The following is a 20,803-nucleotide window of genomic DNA, read 5'->3' on the forward strand; positions in this document are numbered from 1 at the left end:
AGAAGTTTACTGTAAAGCAAATGTACTGAATGAAAAAAATGAAATCAAAGTCGTATGTTTAACCGTATGTGTTCCAAATCTGAAGTTGATATCATAATTTGAGACTTTTTTAAAGTTTTCACAGGATGAATTTTGAGTGTTTAATGATAAATACTAAATGATGTGAATGGGAAAATAAGGAATAAATCAAGTGCCATGTTATTTGGACATCTGTATCGTCGAGGTTATTAAAGTTAACTCGAACCTCAACCAAAACTGAAACCATCAACTCAAGAAAAGAAGAAAATGAAATGAAATGAAAAATGAAAGAGAACTAAAACTGCAACTATCCTTCATTGCTTCACAATGAACTAAAATCAGACTTGGTTTTTAACACTTCGTTGTGATTGGCCACGGCTGCAGGCGGAGGCGGGGCCTTCTGTGAGATACATCAACAGGGATAGGTATGTTCAACAGGTATGTTTCGTTCAGCAGAAACACAAACGCAGACCCGTGTGCCGTACACCACCTTCTTTATTCAGCAAAACACAAATATACAGTCCATGTCGTAGGATTTCATTACAAAAGATCTACTTTATACCAAGACTTTCAAAACAAGAAGCCTGATCTACAAACACATGAACAATAATCATAGACATAAATAATATGAATGACAATACGGTGGAATAACTTCAGCATGAAAACTCCAGGAAAGCTTTTACACACGTGTTCGTCAGGACATCTGATGCTTGTGTTGCTGATCTGCTTTATTGTGGATTCAGGACAATATTATCATCAACAGCCACATAAAATCACACATTCTGTACAGTGGAGGATTATGGGCAACGTTACACCGCAAAAGACAAAATGACCTCAGTGTTTCTGTCTTGTTCTCCAGCTCAAGGATCTTTTCAAATCAAGATTTAGTTTCTAAAGTAAAATGACTGAAGATATTAATTCTTGCTTTCTTTCTGAATGAGTTTGCACTTAAAACAAGAACAAATATCTGCCAATGGAGAAACAAACCGAACTCAACGGGAAAACCAGGGGATTTCTCTGACCCCATTGGCAGATATTTCTTCATGTTTTAAGCTCAAACTTTCAGAAAGCAAGACTTAATATCTCCAGTCATGCTGCTCTTCCAGAAAACGTCCTTGTGTGAGAATGTTCAGATGTTTGAGCAGGAAAACGAGACACACACGTGTTTTTACTGTACAGACGTGATGCTTGTATGCTGTTAAAACACTTCATGAATCATTGGGTACAAACCAGATCATTATTAGAGCAGTAACGAGTGTAAATGAAGTGGAACCATTCTAACCGGCGGATGAACGTCTGTTTACTCACGAACACAGTGTGAACATGACCAGCTTTATTGTGTTCTAGCTCATGTTGATCATCTCGTATTTGTCCTTCAGGCTGCTGTCCTCGTCCTCCTCCTCATCCTCCTCTTCCTCGGGTTCCTCCAGAGGTTTGTCAGTGTGTTTGGGGTGATGAAGCTCGATCAGCAGGAAGTAGATCACAGCGCCGACGACCCCGCCCACCATCGGCCCGGCAACAGGGATCCACCACCAGTAATCTGCAGTACTGCACACACACACACACACGCACACACACACACACACACACACAACAGTATATCACGTGTGATTCTGCAGCATTTGTACACTCATTCATTTCATCAACCATCAGAACTACATCTGACGTATCCTCCTCACCAGTTAAACCGGATCATGTCTCCATTTAACCCTAGTGTTTCTGTGAGGGTTGGACTCAATAATAGAGTCAATAGGATTCTATGAGATAAACCTACTAATATCGTCAAACAAATGAGTGTGTGTGTGTGTGTGTGTGTGTGTGTGTGTGTGTGTGTGTGTGTGTGTGTGTGTGTGTGAGAGAGATAATGTGATTCTGCATCCAGTCACATTTAAAGCAGTTGAGTGCATGTGTTATTATGTAATGAACTGATCAATAGCGGTGTGACTGAGGGAATCTGTTATTCGACATGTGACAAGTTTATATATATAGCACATTTCATACACAATGGTAATTCAAAGTGCTTTACATTGAAGAAATTAAAATAATCAAAAGAAATCAGAATAATTAAAAGAGTTTAGAATAAAAATACAGTACAGTAAAAACAGTGGCCCAGTGCTGAACACACACAGCTGAACAGAAGTGCTCTGAGTCTGGATGTGTGTGTGTGTGTGTGTGTGTGTGTCTTCTCAGAAGCTGGTCCAGATGCGGCTGGCTTAATAGCTGTATACCAGTAAAAATCAATCCTAAATGTAACTGTGAGCCAGTGTAAAGACCTGAGGACTGGTGTGATGTGTTCATGTGTTCTGGTTCTGTATGAGCTGACACTGTCTGATGGTCTTTCTAGGAGGCCATTACCGAACCCATGCACACGTTTCTCTAAGTCTTGACTGGAAACAAAGCATCTAATTCTTGCACTATTTCTCAGATGATAGTATGTGACACACCTGAACACCTCCATCCCCCAGCCGGCCGCTGCAGTGAAGAGTCTCGGGCCGAGGTCTCGCGCCGGGTTCATGGGGTATCCGCAGTTCAGGCCCATCGACACACTGATGCCCAGCAGGATCAGGCCCACGGCCAGCGGCTCCACGCCTCTAGGGGCGCCGATGTTCCTCCCGTCCACGATGGCCAGAATACAGAGAACCAGCATTCCCGTTCCCACCACCTGACAGAAGGAGCTCAGGTCAGTCACGCCAGCCGAAACACTCGTTAATAAGAAGGATCTGAATCAGGTCACCGCTTCAAACCGGATTGGTGTGCTTTAGTCTGGTCTTGTTTACTCGGCCTGCGGTCAGTCTGTGCCGTCAAACACTCACTGAATGTGTTGATTCAGACTGACCTGATCCACGAATCCGCCCAGGACGGTCAGGTGTCTCCCCGGATATGATGCGAAGATGTGTCCTGTGGCGTTGATCCCCGTCACCGAGAGGATCCCGCTGGTGAACTCCATGAAGGCATCTGGGGCCGGTTGCATAAACATACGTTAGGGCAGTGTCTTAAGCTCTAGTGGGAGTTAGTTAGGGGCAGTCTCAGTCATTTTCAGTAATAAATTAGGCCACCCATGGCAGCGCCACCCTTACATGTTACATGAACGCGCCCCACCGCATCAGCACCGAAAACATGAAACCAAAAATCGTGATACGAACCGAATTGTCGGTTTGGTCTATCGTTACAGCCCGAGCGAGATGAGAAAGCAGGAGTTTAGTCGTTTGTTATGGTTGTAAAAAAACAATCTGAACATCTTTGCCAAGCACAGACCAGTACAGAAGTAATTAATAAAAATGATCGCGCGGTTCATGCCTTTTTTCACAATCCTTATGGAAGGTCGTAGAAAACATGATTGCAGGCGAAGGGAGGGTCAAGACTTTTCTGATTACAGATCTCAAATCTCCTCCGGTGGCCCCTTAAATAACAGCAGAAACTGAACACGCAAACACACACGCATTAATCAGATCCAAAACACACGGGGAACTCACCGTAATACAGCCCGAACACTGCGGCGGCCCCGACGAACGCCCCGAGCATCTGCGCCGTCACGTAGATGGGAAACTTCCAGATCTTCAGCTTCCCCAGGATCACCATCGCCAGAGACACGGCCGGGTTGAGGTGACCACCTGACACAACAATGATAGCTCACACTGTGAAATACAGTATAATTCTGAAAAAATACAGTACAAATCTAATCATATTTACAAAAAACCAAATGGGTAAATCCATCGGCCATCTTTGCTGAATTTGTGTTGTATGTCAGTGCTTGATATAAAAATCTGTTTTTTACCTTTAATACTGACATCCACCATAATAACACAGATGGTAATAAAGACATAATGTGTACAGTGTATGTCCATCTGCTAGACACACACACACACACTAGACCCTTTACCGACTAAGATATTGAAATAGATGCTTCCAGAGGTCATAGATCCTCTTCTTAATATCATTAATTTGTCTTTGTCGCTATGATATGTAACAAAAACTTTTAAGCAAGCTATGATTAAACCGCTTGTTTAAAAAAACGCAACTTCATCCTACAGAATTAGTCAATTACAGGCCGATCTCAAAATGATGTTTTTTATTAACAAAGTTGGTGAGGAGCACGTGCAGAAAATGAACATGAGAGGAGAGCAATCAGCGATCACCGAGGAGAGGTGTGCTCCGCATCAACACGTCGACAGCCGAACCACATCGTCATGTGACTTCAGGCTGCGGAGAGATTTGGTCCAGCGGTCTCTATCGGACTCCACCATTGTAAAGAGCTAACCGGAATAGCCGTATCCCTACTAAAAGACGTACTTCAATTTATTGGTGACATAGGCCTATTCCCAGGTTTACTGTAGTTAGCCAGACCCAGGCCGTATCCGGGCCAGACGCTGTGCTCCACGTGTACCAGATCTGGGCCGACACTATGATGCTGTCTGGCTGAGCGACTGAGCCCGGTTTCTCCCAAGGTTGGTTCTCCATCCTGTCACTGTCGCCTCTGGCTTCGATAGCTGGGGACACTTCATATTCAGTGATATCATTGATCTGACTGTATGAGAGCTGAACTCATTTCATAATTGATGATCTTTACAAAGATACTGAATCAACACTGACTTCAGCTGAACAACAGGCGAAATGCATAATTTTCCTGTTACACTCACTCACACACACACACACACACACACACACACACACACACACACACACACACACACACACACACACACACACACACACTCACACACACACACACAGTAAGATCAATGAATGCGCCCTGACGCTCCAGGCGCTGCATGACCTCAAAAGCAGCCGAGAGGAACGTTCATTCAAGCCTGGCAGATCAAATCAATGCATCAGTCACAGAGAAACATCACAGTCGTCTCACCTGACAGAGATTCGTCTAGACACAAACACAAGCAAACCACCGTCAACTCATGTGGAGCGTTATAGATCCGTTCTGGGAAATCCAATGATCAGATGGTGTTATTCCGGCTCGCATGTGTGTGTCCATGACAGCATACACTGAAAACACCAGCTCTTCCTCAGTGCTTCATCATTACTGTTTCTCGGACTCCATTGGCTGATATTTCACACAAACTCACTTCATTTGCCTTCCAAACACAAGACTTACTATCGTCAGCCATTGTGCCGTCTGTAACTTGATTTAAGAACGTTTAGATAATTGTGCTGGAAAACAAGACAGAAGCACTGAGGAAGAGCATAATGTTGTTGTGTGTGTGTGATGTTATCTGACCTGTGGAAGCTGGTGTGTGTTCGGCGGGAGGTTGTGTGTGTGTGTGTGTGTGTGTGTGTTTTACCCGACACGCCGCCGGACACGTAGACGCCCATCATGAGTCCAGTGCTGAAGCCGATGTGGACCGTCAGTGGCTCGCCGAGAGTGTTTCTGCTCAACACCGTCTGGGCCACCGACCCGCAGCCGAACAACTGACACACACATCGGAAACCATTCAACAACTATACGTAATCAGATATCAGGAGAGGATTACACCCTTCTGTCAGTCGTGTGGAGTAACGCTGTTTCATAAAGTTCTGAAGTGAAGGAGCTGAAACTCACCACCAGCACGAAGGTCCCGAGGAACTCGGCCAGGAACTCTTTGAAGACGCTGTGTTTGATGGCGCAGTGATGCTTCATGATCGTGTGTGTGTGTGTGTCTGAACACACTCGACGCGCCGCTGCATTAAAGCCTCTGATGGGATGGTCCAAACACACACACACACACACATCTATTGATCCCCCTCATTACAGAAGAGCAGCTCAATCTGAGATAAACATGCACCGCATCCACCGCAAACATCACTTCATTTTTTTCATACTTTTATTATTCACAGATGCATTAAACTGAAACAAAAGTACAGTAAAGACGTGTGTAATGTTACAAAAGATTATATTTCATATAAATGCTGTGCTTTTGAACTTTCCATTCATCAAAGAATCCTGAAGAACAAAATGTATCAGTTTCCACACACACATCTGAAGCAGCACCACTGTTTTCAACATTAATATGAGCATCACAAAACATTTATGATTATTATTAGAGTGATTTCTGAAGGGTCATGTGACATCGTACCGACCCCAAAACTTTTTACGTTATTCCTTACCCTGACCTTGACCCTAACATGACCCTCACCCTGACATTGACCCTACCATGACCCTCACCGTGATCTTGACCCTACCATGACCCTCACCCTGACCTTGACCCTACCATGACCCTCACCCTGACCTTGACCATGACCCTACCCTAACCCTTGACCCTGCCTTGGTAAAGCACCGTCTGATGGGAGAGAGAGGGAGTGTGATACCTCAATCAAAATATGCTTTATTAAAACATATTCACCATATTTATCTTTCAGTAACGTCTGATCAAACAGAGTGATGAGGACTGTGAGTGATTAATGAATTAACCTGCGTAAACGATGATTTTAGTAGACATGTGGCAGGAGACACGCGTGAATGATTAATACACAGTTAATTTGCATCTAGTGTTGCTTCAGTCTCATTTTCATCTTCATCATCTTCATCATCAGCTGTAATCTGTAGTTTAGTGGGTCTGTTGTTGCGCCTGCAGACAGAGGTCAGAGGTCAGTGTGAGTGAGTGAGTGTGTGTGTGTGTGTGTGTGACTCACCTGAGTCCACAGAGCTCGGTGTGCAGCTGCTCGTTCTGCTCCTGCTGCTCCTCCAGGTCTCTCTGCAGCTTCTTCTTGCTGTTCTCCAGCCTCTCCATCTCCTCCTCGGCCTCGTCCAGCTGACGCTTCAGTGTTCTCAGACGCAGGGCCAGCTGTAAACACACGTGTGTGCAGTGAGTGTGTGTTAGTGACGTGTCTGAGATGTGTCTCCTGATCTCTGGGGTCACCTGATCTTTGGAGTCACCTGATCTCTCTCTGGGGTCTCCTGATCTCTCTCTGGGGTCACCTGATCTCTCTCTGGGGTCACCTGATCTCTCTCTGGGGTCACCTGATCTCTCTCTGGGGTCACCTGATCTCTCTCTGGAGTCACCTGATCTCTCTCTGGGGTCACCTGATCTCTCTCTGGGGTCACCTGATCTCTCTCTGGGGTCACCTGATCTCTCTCTGGGGTCACCTGATCTCTCTCTGGGGTCACCTGATCTCTCTCTGGGGTCACCTGATCTCTCTCTGGAGTCACCTGATCTCTCTCTGGGGTCACCTGATCTTTGGAGTCACCTGATCTCTCTCTGGGGTCTCCTGATCTCTCTCTGGGGTCACCTGATCTCTCTCTGGGGTCACCTGATCTCTCTCTGGGGTCACCTGATCTCTCTCTGGGGTCACCTGATCTCTGGGGGTCTCCTGATCTCTGGGGTCTCCTGATCTCTGGGGTCTCCTGATCTCTCTCTGGGGTCACCTGATCTCTCTCTGGGGTCACCTGATCTCTCTCTGGGGTCACCTGATCTCTCTCTGGGGTCACCTGATCTCTCTCTGGGGTCACCTGATCTCTGGGGTCACCTGATCTCTCTCTGGGGTCACCTGATCTCTGGGGTCACCTGATCTCTCTCTGGGGTCACCTGATCTCTCTCTGGGGTCACCTGATCTCTCTCTGGGGTCACCTGATCTCTGGGGTCACCTGATCTCTCTCTGGGGTCACCTGATCTCTCTCTGGGGTCTCCTGATCTCTCTCTGGGGTCACCTGATCTCTGGGGTCACCTGATCTCTCTCTGGGGTCACCTGATCTCTGAGGTCACCTGATCTCTCTCTGGGGTCACCTGATCTCTCTCTGGGGTCACCTGATCTCTGAGGTCACCTGATCTCTCTCTGGGGTCACCTGATCTCTCTCTGGGGTCACCTGATCTCTCTCTGGGGTCACCTGATCTCTCTCTGGGGTCACCTGATCTCTCTCTGGGGTCACCTGATCTCTCTCTGGGGTCACCTGATCTCTCTCTGGGGTCACCTGATCTCTCTCTGGGGTCACCTGATCTCTCTCTGGGGTCACCTGATCTCTCTCTGGGGTCACCTGATCTCTGGGGTCTCCTGATCTCTCTCTGGGGTCACCTGATCTCTGGGGTCACCTGATCTCTCTCTGGGGTCACCTGATCTCTGGGGTCACCTGATCTCTCTCTGGGGTCACCTGATCTCTCTCTGGGGTCTCCTGATCTCTCTCTGGGGTCACCTGATCTCTGGGGTCACCTGATCTCTCTCTGGGGTCACCTGATCTCTGAGGTCACCTGATCTCTCTCTGGGGTCACCTGATCTCTCTCTGGGGTCACCTGATCTCTGAGGTCACCTGATCTCTCTCTGGGGTCACCTGATCTCTCTCTGGGGTCACCTGATCTCTCTCTGGGGTCACCTGATCTCTCTCTGGGGTCACCTGATCTCTCTCTGGGGTCACCTGATCTCTCTCTGGGGTCTCCTGATCTCCGGGGTCACCTGATCTCTCTCTGGGGTCACCTGATCTCTCTCTGGGGTCACCTGATCTCTCTGGTCCTGCAGCTCGAGCCGCTCCTCCTCCAGGTGTAGGGTCAGCTCCTTCAGGTGTCGCTCCAGTCTGCGGTTCTGCTGCTGCAGTTCTCCGTTCTCTCTGAGAGAAACACACATCAGACCAGCAGCAGGCACACTCAGTGAGATCTGTGTGTTGTGTGAGTCCTCACTTTTCCTCTCCCAGCAGCCTCTCCTCCAACTCGTGGACCTGGAGCTGGAGTTTGGAGATGGTGGCGTCGGTCCCGGAGCGCTGAGATCCCTCCAGCTGTGAGACGCGGCTCCGCAGGTCCTTATTCTGCAGGACGGGACAGTCAGGTTCTTAAACACACTCATACAATTCTGTATTTCAAACAATGCTATAAGTTCTTACTTTTCTGTACTCTGCTTCAGTGTGTGTCTAACGTATGTGTATGTTAGAGTAGTTAGAGTTAGTCTTGTTCACCTGAAGTTGTCCATGCTTCATGCTCATATACTGAAGTCCCTAATCATGCAGAGTTTGAGTACTGTACAGTAAAAAAGAAATGGACTTTTCTTAGAATTAATAAACAATTAACAATGAGTGTTCGCAGGAAAAACAGGTTAATTGATTGCAATATTAATTTTACTACATTAAGTTAATTGTACTAACTGATCCAAATATTAATCATTAATTATAACAAGCTACATTATCTAACTTTGTGACGAAAATTATGTCTATGACGCAATGGGATTGTTTATTTTTGCACGTTCAGTTTTTTAATGAATCGCATGCGTTAACACGTTAATGCCGAGAGCCCTCACTCATCTGTGAGTGTAAACGATGGTTGACCTGCCGCTCCAGACGGATTCGGTCACACTCCAGATCCTGTCGAGCGGCTCGTTCCTGCAGCAGTTCTGCTCTCAGCTGCTCCATCTGACACACACACACACACACACACACACACACACACACAATAGGATCGAAGCTTATAAACTTGGGAAGTTTTTCATGTACATTTGAGGCAGTGATATGTATAATAAAATCCTTGAAAATGATCACTTTTGATGACAATTTGTCAGACGGACAGACATTTATTCTTCTTTTGGGGGTGTGTTGAGGCTGATATTTAACAGCAATCCCCAGAATCGTGTTCTGCTAGTTTCCCCAATCTGCAAAATGTTAGTATTATATGACCATTTCTGCTGCTGCAGTACCTTCATATTCACAACTACATCATTCAGCCACAAGCTTTTCCCCAAAAGGGTGTTTTTCGGCCCCTGAGACCGGACGGGCCGAGTCGGGGATGGTCGTTATCAACTCGTTAGGGTTAGGTTAGAAAAAAGGTAGCAAAAAACACAGTGGACGTGGCTCCCGTCCCGGCCTATACATAATGCATTGATCTGTGCGTTTTAGTGCAGGAAACAACTTTATATTGCGTCTCACACACACGGAGTGTAATGATGATGATGATGATGATGATGATGATGGTGTGTGTTATTCTGAGCAGGTCAGTGGTTCTCTGTGTCTGATTGGGATGAAAATGACTGACTCCAGCTAATGACGCGCAGAGACACTGGAGAACTAGAGGCTCTTTGTCTTTAAAGAACAGGGTCAGAAACACACAGTCCATTACACACTGACCAGCATCACGACCTAGTTACACACACACACTGTCACACTCACACACTCTCATTTTGTGTGTGTGTCTGTTTGTGTGTGTGAGTGAGTGTGTGTGTGTGTGTGACCTGCTCTCGTCCTCGCTCCAGCCTCTTCATGAGCGAGTCTGAACCGCTGCGCTCCTCCATCACACTCCTCTCCAGCTCACACACTCGCACCTGCACACACACATGCATCATGGGAAACACATGCACTTTTGAAGTGTCAACTGCAGTGTGTGTGTGTGTGTGTGTATGTGTGTGTGTACCTCCATGAGTTTGTGGTGTCTGTCGTCATGTGTGTGTCGGTTCTCCTCCAGCTCTTTAATTCTCTTCTGCAGCTGTTGAGTTTTCAGCTCCGCTTCATTCAGATCAAACTCACAGCGAGAGAGTTTCTCCTCCAGCACACAGCGCTGCACACACACACACACACACACACACAGAGAATGAGTGCGTTCATCAGACCAGGAGTGGTGCATCTCCTCTACACACACACACTCACACTCAGACAAACGTCTCCTCTCACCTCCTCCTGCAGCTGCTCTTGGCTCCTCCTCTCCTTCAGCTCTCGATGAGCTCGAGTCACCCTGCTCAGCTCACTCTGACACACACACACACACACACACACACACCAGACAGACAGTCAGACAGTCAGACAGACAGACCGAGAGACAGACAGACAGACAGACAGACAGAAGGTCAGACAGACGGGTGGTGAGACAGACAGCTTACCTGTGTGTCCTCCAGATGTCTGGTCAGCACTCGGTTGGCTCCACACATCTGCTCCTCCTGCTGTCTGACCTCCTGCAGCTCCTCCTCCAGATGCTGTTTCTCCACCTGACCATCCAGAGAAGCTTCATTCAGGCGTTTCAACTGAGTCATGACTCGCTCAGCTGAATCAGCTCATCCAGAGAAGCTTCATTCAGACTGTTTCAACTGAGTCATGACTCGCTCAGCTGAATCAGCTCATCCAGAGAAGCTTCATTCAGACTGTTTCAACTGAGTCATGACTCGCTCAGCTGAATCAGCTCATGATCTCAAAGAGGATCGTGGTCAACAGGCTCGATTGAACACTGAATGGTCACTGACAGGTTGGTGTTGGGATGTGTGTACATTCCTCAGTACAGTCAGTGTATATTGCATGTTGGTCTCACCATCAGCTGCTCCGCGTGTTCTCTGAGCTGCGTCTCCTGCGCCTCCTTCTGCTGGATGAGGAGGTTGAGTGAGGAGATCTGCTCCTCCAGAGCGCTGGTCTTCTGCAGGAGCTCTGCTTTAGCGTGCGTCAGGTCTGAGATCAGCGTCTGATTCGCTTCTTTCTCCTCTGCCACCTCCAGAACCCTCCGGCCCAACAGCGCCACACTCTGGACAGATGTTAGTCGAGGCGAGAAACACAGCGTGAGGAGGGTTACAACTGACATGGGCTGCAGTAATCCATTATTAATTTAATCTTAATACTTCATACTAAGTGTCTATCCCCGTGTGTAAGTGCTGTAATCGGGCCCCGGGGCTCCTACCAACCCAGAAAACATGAAAAGTGAAACCCAGTAAGTTTGTTCTGGCGAGCCTTTCTCTGCAAGCATGTCAAAAACAAGCCGATCAGATTTCGCTCCCCTTCTGACCACCGACGGGCAGTAACGCGTTACTGTAATCCGATTACTTTTTTTCCGGTTACCCGAGGCTACACTGCGCATGCGTCGAACCGTCAGACGTACACACGCCCCTGACCGAGACAAGCGGTGTGTTGTTGTGAGTGTGTTGTGTGAGTGTGTTGTTAGTGTGTTGTTGTGAGTGTGTTGTGTGAGTGTGTTGTGAGAGTGTGTTGTGTGAGTGTGTTGTGTGAGTGTGTTGTGAGAGTGTGTTGTGAGAGTGTGTTGTGTGAGTGTGTTGTGAGAGTGTGTTGTTGAGAGTGTGTTGTTGAGAGTGTGTTGTGTGAGTGTGTTGTTGTGAGTGTGTTGTGAGTGTGTTGTGAGTGTGTTGTGTGAGTGTGTTGTTGAGAGTGTGTTGTTGAGAGTGTGTTGTGTGAGTGTGTTGTTGTGAGTGTGTTGTGTGAGTGTGTTGTGAGTGTGTTGTGTGAGTGTTTGTCTCCAGCTGCTTGCCTCTTTGGCCTGACCCGTGGCCTCCCTCAGCTGCTGAACCTCCTGTTGCTGCTCCTCCTGCAGTGTGTGCAGGTCTGAGGCGTGAGCTGAGATCTCTTCCTCCAGAGCTCCTCTCAGGGCCGTCAGCTCCCTCTCCCTGCGCCGTAAAACCTCCTCCTGCTCCTCCTGCAGCAGCTGCAGCGCCTGGAACTCGCCCCGCAGCACACACAGCTCCTGAGACACACATACACACACACACAGCTCCTGAGACACACACACACACAGCTCCTGAGACACACACACACACACACACAGCTCCTGAGACACACACACACACACACACAGCTCCTGAGACACACACACACACACACACACCCACAGCTCCTGAGACACACACACACACACACACAGCTCCTGACACACACACACACACACACACACACACACACACAGCTCCTGACACACACACACACACACACACACACACACACACACACACAGCTCCTGAGACACACACACACACACACAGCTCCAGAGACACACACACACACAGCTCCTGACACACATACACACACATACACACACACACAGCTCCTGAGACACACATACACACAGCTCCTGAGACACACACACACACACACACAGCTCCTGAGACACACACACACACACAGCTCCTGAGACACACACACACACACACACACACACAGCTCCTGAGACACACACACACACACACAGCTCCAGAGACACACACACACACACACACACACACACACACACACACACACACACACACAGCTCCTGAGACACACACACACACACACACACACACACAGCTCCAGAGACACACACACACACACACACACACACACACACACAGCTCCTGAGACACACACACACACACACACACAGCTCCTGAGACACACACACACACACACACACACACAGCTCCTGACACACACACACACACAGCTCCTGAGACACACACACACACACACACACACACACACAGCTCCTGACACACACACACACACAGCTCCTGAGACACACACACACACACACACACACAGCTCCTGAGACACACACACACACACACACAGCTCCTGACACACACACACACACACACACACACACACACACACAGCTCCTGACACACACACACACACACACACACACACACAGCTCCTGAGACACACACACACACACACAGCTCCAGAGACACACACACACACACACACACACACACACACACACACACAGCTCCTGAGACACACACACACACACACACACAGCTCCAGAGACACACACACACACACACACACACACACACACACAGCTCCTGAGACACACACACACACACACACACAGCTCCTGAGACACACACACACACACACACACACACACACACACAGCTCCTGACACACACACACACACACAGCTCCTGAGACACACACACACACACACACACACACACACACACAGCTCCTGACACACACACACACACACAGCTCCTGAGACACACACACACACACACGCATCTCTCCCCCAGCATGGCTTCAGATGAGCTCGTACCTGCAGCAGCCCGTCTCTCTCTCCGGCCTCGCAGCTCTTGGCGCTGTCTAGCTCATCGTGGATGTCCGACAGCTGCTGCTGCAGATCTCTCATGTCAGAGCGACACTGATCACGCGCCCGTCTGGCCTGGAGGAGTCTGAACACACACACAGAACATCATGGCTGCTCCTGAACCGGATCAGCAGAACTGAACTGCACGTATACTGATGAAGTTTGGATTCTCACTGGTCGAGTGACGTCTGCAGCTCTTTCTCCATGTCGGTGAGTTTGTGTCTCAGCGTCACCTGCTCCTGCTCACTCCTCTCTAGCGCCTCCTGGAGTCTCTCCAGCTCCGCCGCTCTCTCCTCCTCCTCCTCAAGCAAACTCTGTTGGTTCTGTAGAGACGTCAGACGAGCCTCAGACCGCTGATGGCCGAGGTCACTTGGTCAGATCACATGACACGCGTGATGTCAGACGAGCCTCAGACCGCTGATGGCCGAGGTCACGTGGTCAGATCACATGACACGCGTGACGTCAGACGAGCGTCAGAGGGTTAAAGTTACTTAGTCAGGGGTAACGCTAGTAGGACGTTGATTAACAAAATAGAGAAGTATATTTTAAAGTATGTCAGTGAGCCTTTGTCTTGTCTTTAATCGTCTTATTTTACGTTATATCATTACGACCAAAGAACTGTCAATATTTCCAAGCAATAGGTGTTTTTGTTAAGCATGTCGACGTTTACCGGTAGCCGTGAATGGGTCTGCTCGATCCCGCGCATCATCATCATCTTTTAGATTTTCCGGAAGGAAAACAATTCCTCTCCCCCGTCCAAACGTTGAGGATACCGGTCTCAGATTTGCACAATCCATACGCACAACGCTTCAGCACGTTCCCCTCGCTCGAAAGCTTGCCAGACCTTCCGCCCATAGTTACGGTTGCTAAGACACGATTGGCCAGTGGTGGTTGTCAGGCGTGGCTTAGCGAAGGTCAATTATGCTTATATTTATTGATTGCAACATTCATAATGTATTTCATTATATCACAAAGTGTGTATTTTATTTAATATTTCTTGAGGTTTTTGATTTTTAAGGCATATTTCACACATACAGTATTTAAGGCCTTTTCGTGTTGTATGGAAAAATAAATGTTTTACAGCTTTTTTTTGTTTACGTTTTAGTATACTTTTAATTACTTGCCATGACTTATTTAATAAGTTCATTTTATATTAATTTAGTCTGTTACATGATTACATCCAAAATACTTGAGTCAAAGTACCAGCAGTTCCAGTAAGTACAGTAAAACTGTCATCAAAACGATAAACATTATTAATGATGGCTTTACTACAGAAAGAGCAGCTGATACTGTGTGATAAAGGGTGGATGTCGGCTCACCTCCTCTAGCGCTCTGAACATCAGCTCAACCTGTCGCCTGATAGCCGTTTCATCCTCACTGGACCTGAGGGACACACACACACACACACACACACACTCACAGGGTTGATGATTACCGTACTCCTGCACTACTGTAGTGTATTCTCGTGCTCTGGGTACACTATGACAGGTTTCTGAAGTTAGCGCTGACTGAACCGGATCTCCGGCCCGTTCTCACCCTTCTCTGAGGAAGTTCACCATCAGCAGTTTAACGGTTTCCTCGTCGGGATGATCCGGAAGCTCCCGCTGTCCCTTCAGGAGATCAGGAGTGGCCTGACACACGCAGAGCAGGAGCAGACCATCACACACACACACACACACACACACACAGAAGTCCTTCCACTGAATCACACTCATTTGAACAGTTTGTTGTCTCTACCTGAGCCGTTCTCTCCATCTCTTCTTTGACCTCTGACCCTGCAGATGTAGAGCTGACCTCTGTGACCCCCGTGACCCCGGCAGCCGGAGTCCGTGAGCGTGTGGATCTGGTCTCCAGGCTCCTGGAGCGCCTCTTCTCCTCAGGAGTGGTTCTGCTGTGGTGACGAGGGGAACCGCTGGGGTTCTGCTCCTGAGGGACACACGCCCTGCTGATGATGTGGGACGGCCGGCAGGGAACGCTCTCCACCACCGGACCCGGGAATCCTGCTGCCGGCACCGGTATCCGGGCTCTCTTCACCACCACAGGCGAGTTCGGGCTGCTTGACCAGCGGAGGGTCTCCGGGTTCCTCTGGTTCTGCTGAGCCCACGGGTGCCGGGAGGATCTGGAGGATCTGGATTGGTCCGGTGGAGTTTGAGCGCTCGAAGCCCCGCCGCTCATGCTGGACACACACTCCTGCTGCCATGGCGGCTCCATCGGGAACACGTCAGGATAGTCTGGAGAGTCCAGGTTCCTCTGGGTGTTCAGAACCACACAGGGCTGACCGGACACACCCTGAACCCGCACCCTCAACCCGAAGCAGCCCGAGTCTCCATCAGCCGGAGCAGAGCGTCTGGGGGACTCCATCTGCACACACACACACACACACACACACACACACACGAGTCAGGTCACCTTCATTTATATAGCGCTTTAGGGGCCGCTAACACCACACGGCTCCAACAGAAATCCCTCAACGCCATCCAGACGCTCATTCGCACAAAGCAGTGAAGCTTCCAAAGCTTGAATTTTTAAAAAAATTGACCTCAACAAATTACTTGTTTGGACTGGGGACACTTCAGGACCGCCGACTGGACTCGGGACTTTAATCTGACAGAGTGTGTCCGCTTCCCGGACAATGTTAGGAAGATTGTTCCAGAGTTTTGGTGCTAAATAGGGACAGGACCTCCCGCCTGCAGTCGATTTAGATATTCTAGTATCTAGTAGTTTGTTTATTAAGTGTGCAGGGCAACCACCCATTAGAGCATTACAATAATCTAGCCTTGCCATACCATAGGCTAGCCTAGCCTAACCATAGCCAGCTTAAGGTTTTTGGCACGTATCCTAGCGACAAAGACGAATTAATGATATTAAGAAGAGGATCTATGACCTCTGGAAGCATCTCTTTCACTAGTTTAGTCTGTATAGGGTCTAACACTGTACAACTTACATACAAGTTGTCGACACACACACACACACACCATCAATGAGCTCTCAGTACAGACTGAACAACAGACTCACTCTGACATCAGCAGCAGGAACAATAGAGTTTACAGCAGAGAGAGTGATGATGACACACACACACACACACACACAAAGTCTATCTTTGCTATCTTTGTGGGGAATCTCCATAGGCATTATGGTTTTTATATTTTACAAACTGTAAATACATTACACACACACTATCCCGACCCCTAAAACTTTCTGCATTTTTACATTAAAAAACAACAACGTATGATTTATAAGTGTGTGTACCCATGGGATCAGGATGCGGAACGTATATTTCACTGATTTTGCGCGCTCTCACAAAACTTTCGAGATCTCCGCGAGCGCGCGCAGTTTCTGAACGCGACACTTTCCTGAGAGAAGCAGCGCAAAAACATTGAAATACATATTGTTTTACATCACCATGCCTGTCCGCATATTCAGAACCTTTACATTCAATGAAAGGTTTTTAAATCAATGACACACATCTGTCACTCTTTCTGATAGAGATGTATCGAATAAGACAAACAGTGTATTGAAACTAATCACAGAATTTCTGATACAGATGATAAAGGTTTGTTAAAATGGTCAATTCACACTAAAACATCCGTTCCTGGAAAGGCAATAAATATTGGCAGTGGATTAAAGTGAGAAGAACAGGATCTTACCGCTGCAGCCTCACACACACACTTCAGCTTGACAGCTTCACACACTTCAGCTCAAAGACTCAGCGGTCCGAGGCCACGCCCCCGGGATCTGATTGTACAGGGGGAGCGAGGGCCCCGCCCCTGAGCCTCTGGGGCCCCGCCCACAGCCTGAACAGATGACTTTCATTGAGAACAGTTTTCTTTTCAGCCCAGAAACAGCTTTTAAAGTATGAATATGATACTTGGACAATAGCTGGGATTCCTTTCTTTGGAAAACAGACAGACACCAGAGTTTAAATAAATCATCTAAAACACTTTATTTTAAAACTCTTAGAAAAAATATTTGCTACATCTGATGTATAAATGTGTCATTGATCATAAAAAGTGTGTGTGTGTGTTATCAACTTTAATATGCAGGACGAGTTTTGCTGCATAACCGAATGAAACTGATCAGAGTCTCACAGATGAAGACACACACACACACACACACACACACACAGTGATAACAGGAGATTACAGTAACAGAAAGTGTTTAGGCTTTACATTTACATTTTTATTTATTTAGCTGACGCTTTTATCCAAAGCGACTTGCAATCGCCATATATGAGGTCAGAGGTCACACGCCTCTGGAGCAACTAGGGGTTAAGTGTCTTGCTCAGGGACATATCGGTGTCTCACAGTGGACTCGAACACGGGTCTCTCACACCAAAGGCATGTGTCTGATCCACTGCGCCACCCCCATATACAGCAGGTCTAGAATAAAGTTATTATCATTAGTTAACTAAGCGTTACAATAATCTTGCCTTGATGACGTCATGAACGCTGCTGATTGTTGCACTTTTGTCATTGAGAGCATATGACGTCATTTATATATATATATTTTTTAGATGGAAAATGCAGTTTTACAGATGCTAGGAACGTGACTTTCAAATGAAAGATTGTCGTCAAAGAGCACACACACACACACACACACACAAACACACACACAGAGAGAGAGAGAGAGGGAGAGAGAGAGATCTGAGACTGAGAGATCAATAAATTCGGAGAGAGGAAAACGCTTACAGACTTTAAACCTATGACGAACAGGTTTATCGAGGTGTGTGTGTGTGTGTGTGTGTGAATAAACACGGAGTTGCAGAACATCAGCAACACCAGCAGAAACACGAGGAGATGATCATAACACACACACACACACACACACACACACACACACACACACACACACACACACACACACACACACACACACACACACACACACACTAGCATTTCCTCTGTTTCCACGCATGACGTATATGCAGTGAACAGGTTACCATGGTAACTTTTTTGTAAGGCTTCCTCTGTCCTTTAAAATGGGAGTGGCGTAATCTGCAGTCACGAGCCCCAGTTTCCTGGCCAGCTATTGGCTGTCGTCCCGTGACGTCACCAGATTCGGCTCCTCTTTTAAAAAGCAGGCGGGAATCGCGCGCTTTATTTGGTCGGCTCAGCTGCTGTGAACGAGCGCGATGGTGCGGACTAAAGCGGATAGTGTTCCCGGGACATACAGGAAAGGTAAGAACCACCGAGCAAACCATCTCATATCGGCCAGACCGATTAAACCTGCGGCAGGAACGGTAACCTGCGGTAAATCCGTTCGTAGTAATCGTATTATTGTTGTTGTTATTAACTTACTATTATCAGTTGTTCCGTTTATTTTTCTTTCTTTGTTGATGTATAAGTTAGTAGAAGATGAGTAAGTGTGTTTATCTTTCATTTCCCGCCGAAACCACACCGGGACTAAACCCGCGGCACTGGTGTGGTTTCCCTGAGGAACAGCGCTTTTATACGGTTATCAACAATGTTCATCGGAGAACTTGATTTAGCGCGAAGCTGTTGTCTAGCGAGCTTTGGTGTTTCACCTGATGTTCATGTTAATATTGGCGATATAAGTTATTAAATGAATGTTTTCACAGCCCGAATGATCTCATTGTTATTGTTTGATCAATAGAATCGAATATGAATGAATATTTATGTCTAATAATATAGTTTAACGGTGACAGAAAATGGCGCCACTTTCACCATCTGCGTCGCGTCACAAAGAGACGCCGTGGATCCCCGCTAGTGGACCTGATGTCATCCTGGACGTGTGGCTTGTGTTATGCAGGATTTATTAAATGTGGTTTGTTGATTTTTGAGTGTTTTTGTGTTTAGCTGTTGCAGCTTCCGCGCCCCGGAAGTCCCTCGGCGCGTCCGGATCTATGAACGCGCAGAGCGGCGGCGCGCAGTCGGGCACGCCTGGTGAGTGCGCGCACACAGACGCACACTCTTGAAGGACTTTTTTTAATTTTTATTACAAGCTGAACGATATGTATATTTAATAGTTTTTAGACTGTAACGCTCATGCTGATTTCAGTGCATGTGTTTCTGTGAGCAGTTCAGATGACCTCATGACCTCATGCACGTGTGTGTGTGTGTGTGTGTGTGTGTGTGTCCTCAGCCAAAGGCAAGTACGCGGGAGGGAACCCTGTGTGCCCCAGGCCCACCCCCACATGGCAGAAGGGCATTGGAGACTTCTTCGGCGGTCCCGGCCGGAAGCCCGAGAAGGAGAACCTTCATCCTAATGAGGAAGATGAAGATGATGAAGAGGCGGGCGGCAGCAGCAGCGCCACTAAAGCTCCTAGGAAGTGAGTGAGGAACTTCCTGTCTGTGTTGCACTGCCTCTGATCTGTGTTTCTGTGATCCACTGATCTGTATTTCTGTGTTCCAGGTCAAGACCCATCATTGAGGAAGATGATGAAGAGGCGGGCGGCAGTGGCGTCACTAAAGCTCCCAGGAAGTGAGTGACAAACTTCCTGTCTGTGTCTTACACGGTCTCTGGTCCGGGTTTCTGTGGTCCACTGACGTCTCTGGTCCGTATCTCTGTGTTTCAGGTCCAGGCCCATCATTGATGATGAAGAGGAGGAGGAGTGATCCCACAATTCTCATGAGTTTTTAGTGTACATCTGTAAATATTTTTATTGGAATGTTGGTTCATGTTGTACAGAAGTTTAATAAAGTGAGTTTTTCAGAGATTTTGAGTGTCTCCTGTGATTGGGTGCGATCGATCCATTAAACCACTGATCAGATTCTCCAATCACACACGAGCAGAGATGATGATCCTCCAATCACACACGAGCAGAGATGATGATCCTCCAATCACACATGACACGAGCAGAGATGATGATCCTCCAATCACACACGAGCAGAGATGATGATCCTCCAATCACACACAAGCAGAGATGATGATCCTCCAATCACACACGAGCAGAGATGATGATCCTCCAATCACACACGAGCAGAGATGATGATCCTCCAATCACACACGAGCAGAGGTGATGATCCTCCAATCACACATGAGCAGAGATGATGATCCTCCAATCACACACGAGCAGAGATGATGATCCTCCA

General features: G+C 47.6%; 3 protein-coding genes across 5 annotated transcripts; 1 reads left to right on the forward strand and 2 right to left on the reverse strand.

Moving 5' to 3' along the window:
• Positions 1 to 495: 495 nt before the first annotated feature.
• aqp9a (aquaporin 9a) lies at positions 496 to 5,652 on the reverse strand. Its single transcript, XM_039664169.2, has 6 exons — positions 5,570 to 5,652; positions 5,313 to 5,439; positions 3,492 to 3,629; positions 2,855 to 2,973; positions 2,463 to 2,680; positions 496 to 1,566 (listed from the first exon to the last, which is right to left on the reverse strand). The coding sequence occupies exons 1-6, from the start codon at positions 5,645 to 5,647 to the stop codon at positions 1,362 to 1,364; spliced, it is 885 nt and encodes a 294-aa protein (XP_039520103.1). The 5' UTR covers positions 5,648 to 5,652; the 3' UTR covers positions 496 to 1,361.
• A 358-nt stretch (positions 5,653 to 6,010) lies between these two features.
• Positions 6,011 to 17,444, reverse strand: LOC120474032 (cingulin-like protein 1). 3 transcript variants are annotated; one of them, XM_089127446.1, is made up of 18 exons: positions 17,399 to 17,444; positions 15,489 to 16,112; positions 15,288 to 15,382; positions 15,071 to 15,134; positions 13,926 to 14,074; positions 13,701 to 13,836; positions 12,153 to 12,365; positions 11,211 to 11,417; positions 10,789 to 10,893; positions 10,583 to 10,657; positions 10,326 to 10,469; positions 10,147 to 10,236; positions 9,251 to 9,334; positions 8,613 to 8,737; positions 8,434 to 8,542; positions 6,640 to 6,791; positions 6,208 to 6,575; positions 6,011 to 6,120 (listed from the first exon to the last, which is right to left on the reverse strand). In XM_089127446.1, exons 2-17 carry the CDS (start codon positions 16,110 to 16,112, stop codon positions 6,482 to 6,484), a joined length of 2,466 nt encoding a protein of 821 aa, XP_088983572.1. In that variant the 5' UTR covers positions 17,399 to 17,444; the 3' UTR covers positions 6,011 to 6,120; positions 6,208 to 6,481. The 3 variants fall into 3 exon arrangements, with proteins under 3 accessions (XP_088983572.1, XP_088983574.1, XP_088983575.1); XM_089127448.1 differs by lacking the exon at positions 10,583 to 10,657; XM_089127449.1 differs by lacking the exons at positions 6,011 to 6,120; positions 6,208 to 6,575; positions 6,640 to 6,791; positions 8,434 to 8,542 and having other exon boundaries at positions 8,656 to 8,737; positions 9,223 to 9,334.
• A 1,332-nt stretch (positions 17,445 to 18,776) lies between these two features.
• Positions 18,777 to 20,427, forward strand: pclaf (PCNA clamp associated factor). The gene is made up of 5 exons (XM_039664170.2): positions 18,777 to 18,928; positions 19,568 to 19,654; positions 19,854 to 20,040; positions 20,124 to 20,192; positions 20,287 to 20,427. Exons 1-5 carry the CDS (start codon positions 18,883 to 18,885, stop codon positions 20,324 to 20,326), a joined length of 429 nt encoding a protein of 142 aa, XP_039520104.2. The 5' UTR covers positions 18,777 to 18,882; the 3' UTR covers positions 20,327 to 20,427.
• Positions 20,428 to 20,803: the final 376 nt, after the last annotated feature.

Source organism: Pimephales promelas, chromosome 25 (assembly GCF_988280905.1).
Source record: "Pimephales promelas chromosome 25, fPimPro1.hap1.1, whole genome shotgun sequence".
Classification (NCBI taxonomy): Eukaryota; Metazoa; Chordata; class Actinopteri; order Cypriniformes; family Leuciscidae; genus Pimephales; species Pimephales promelas.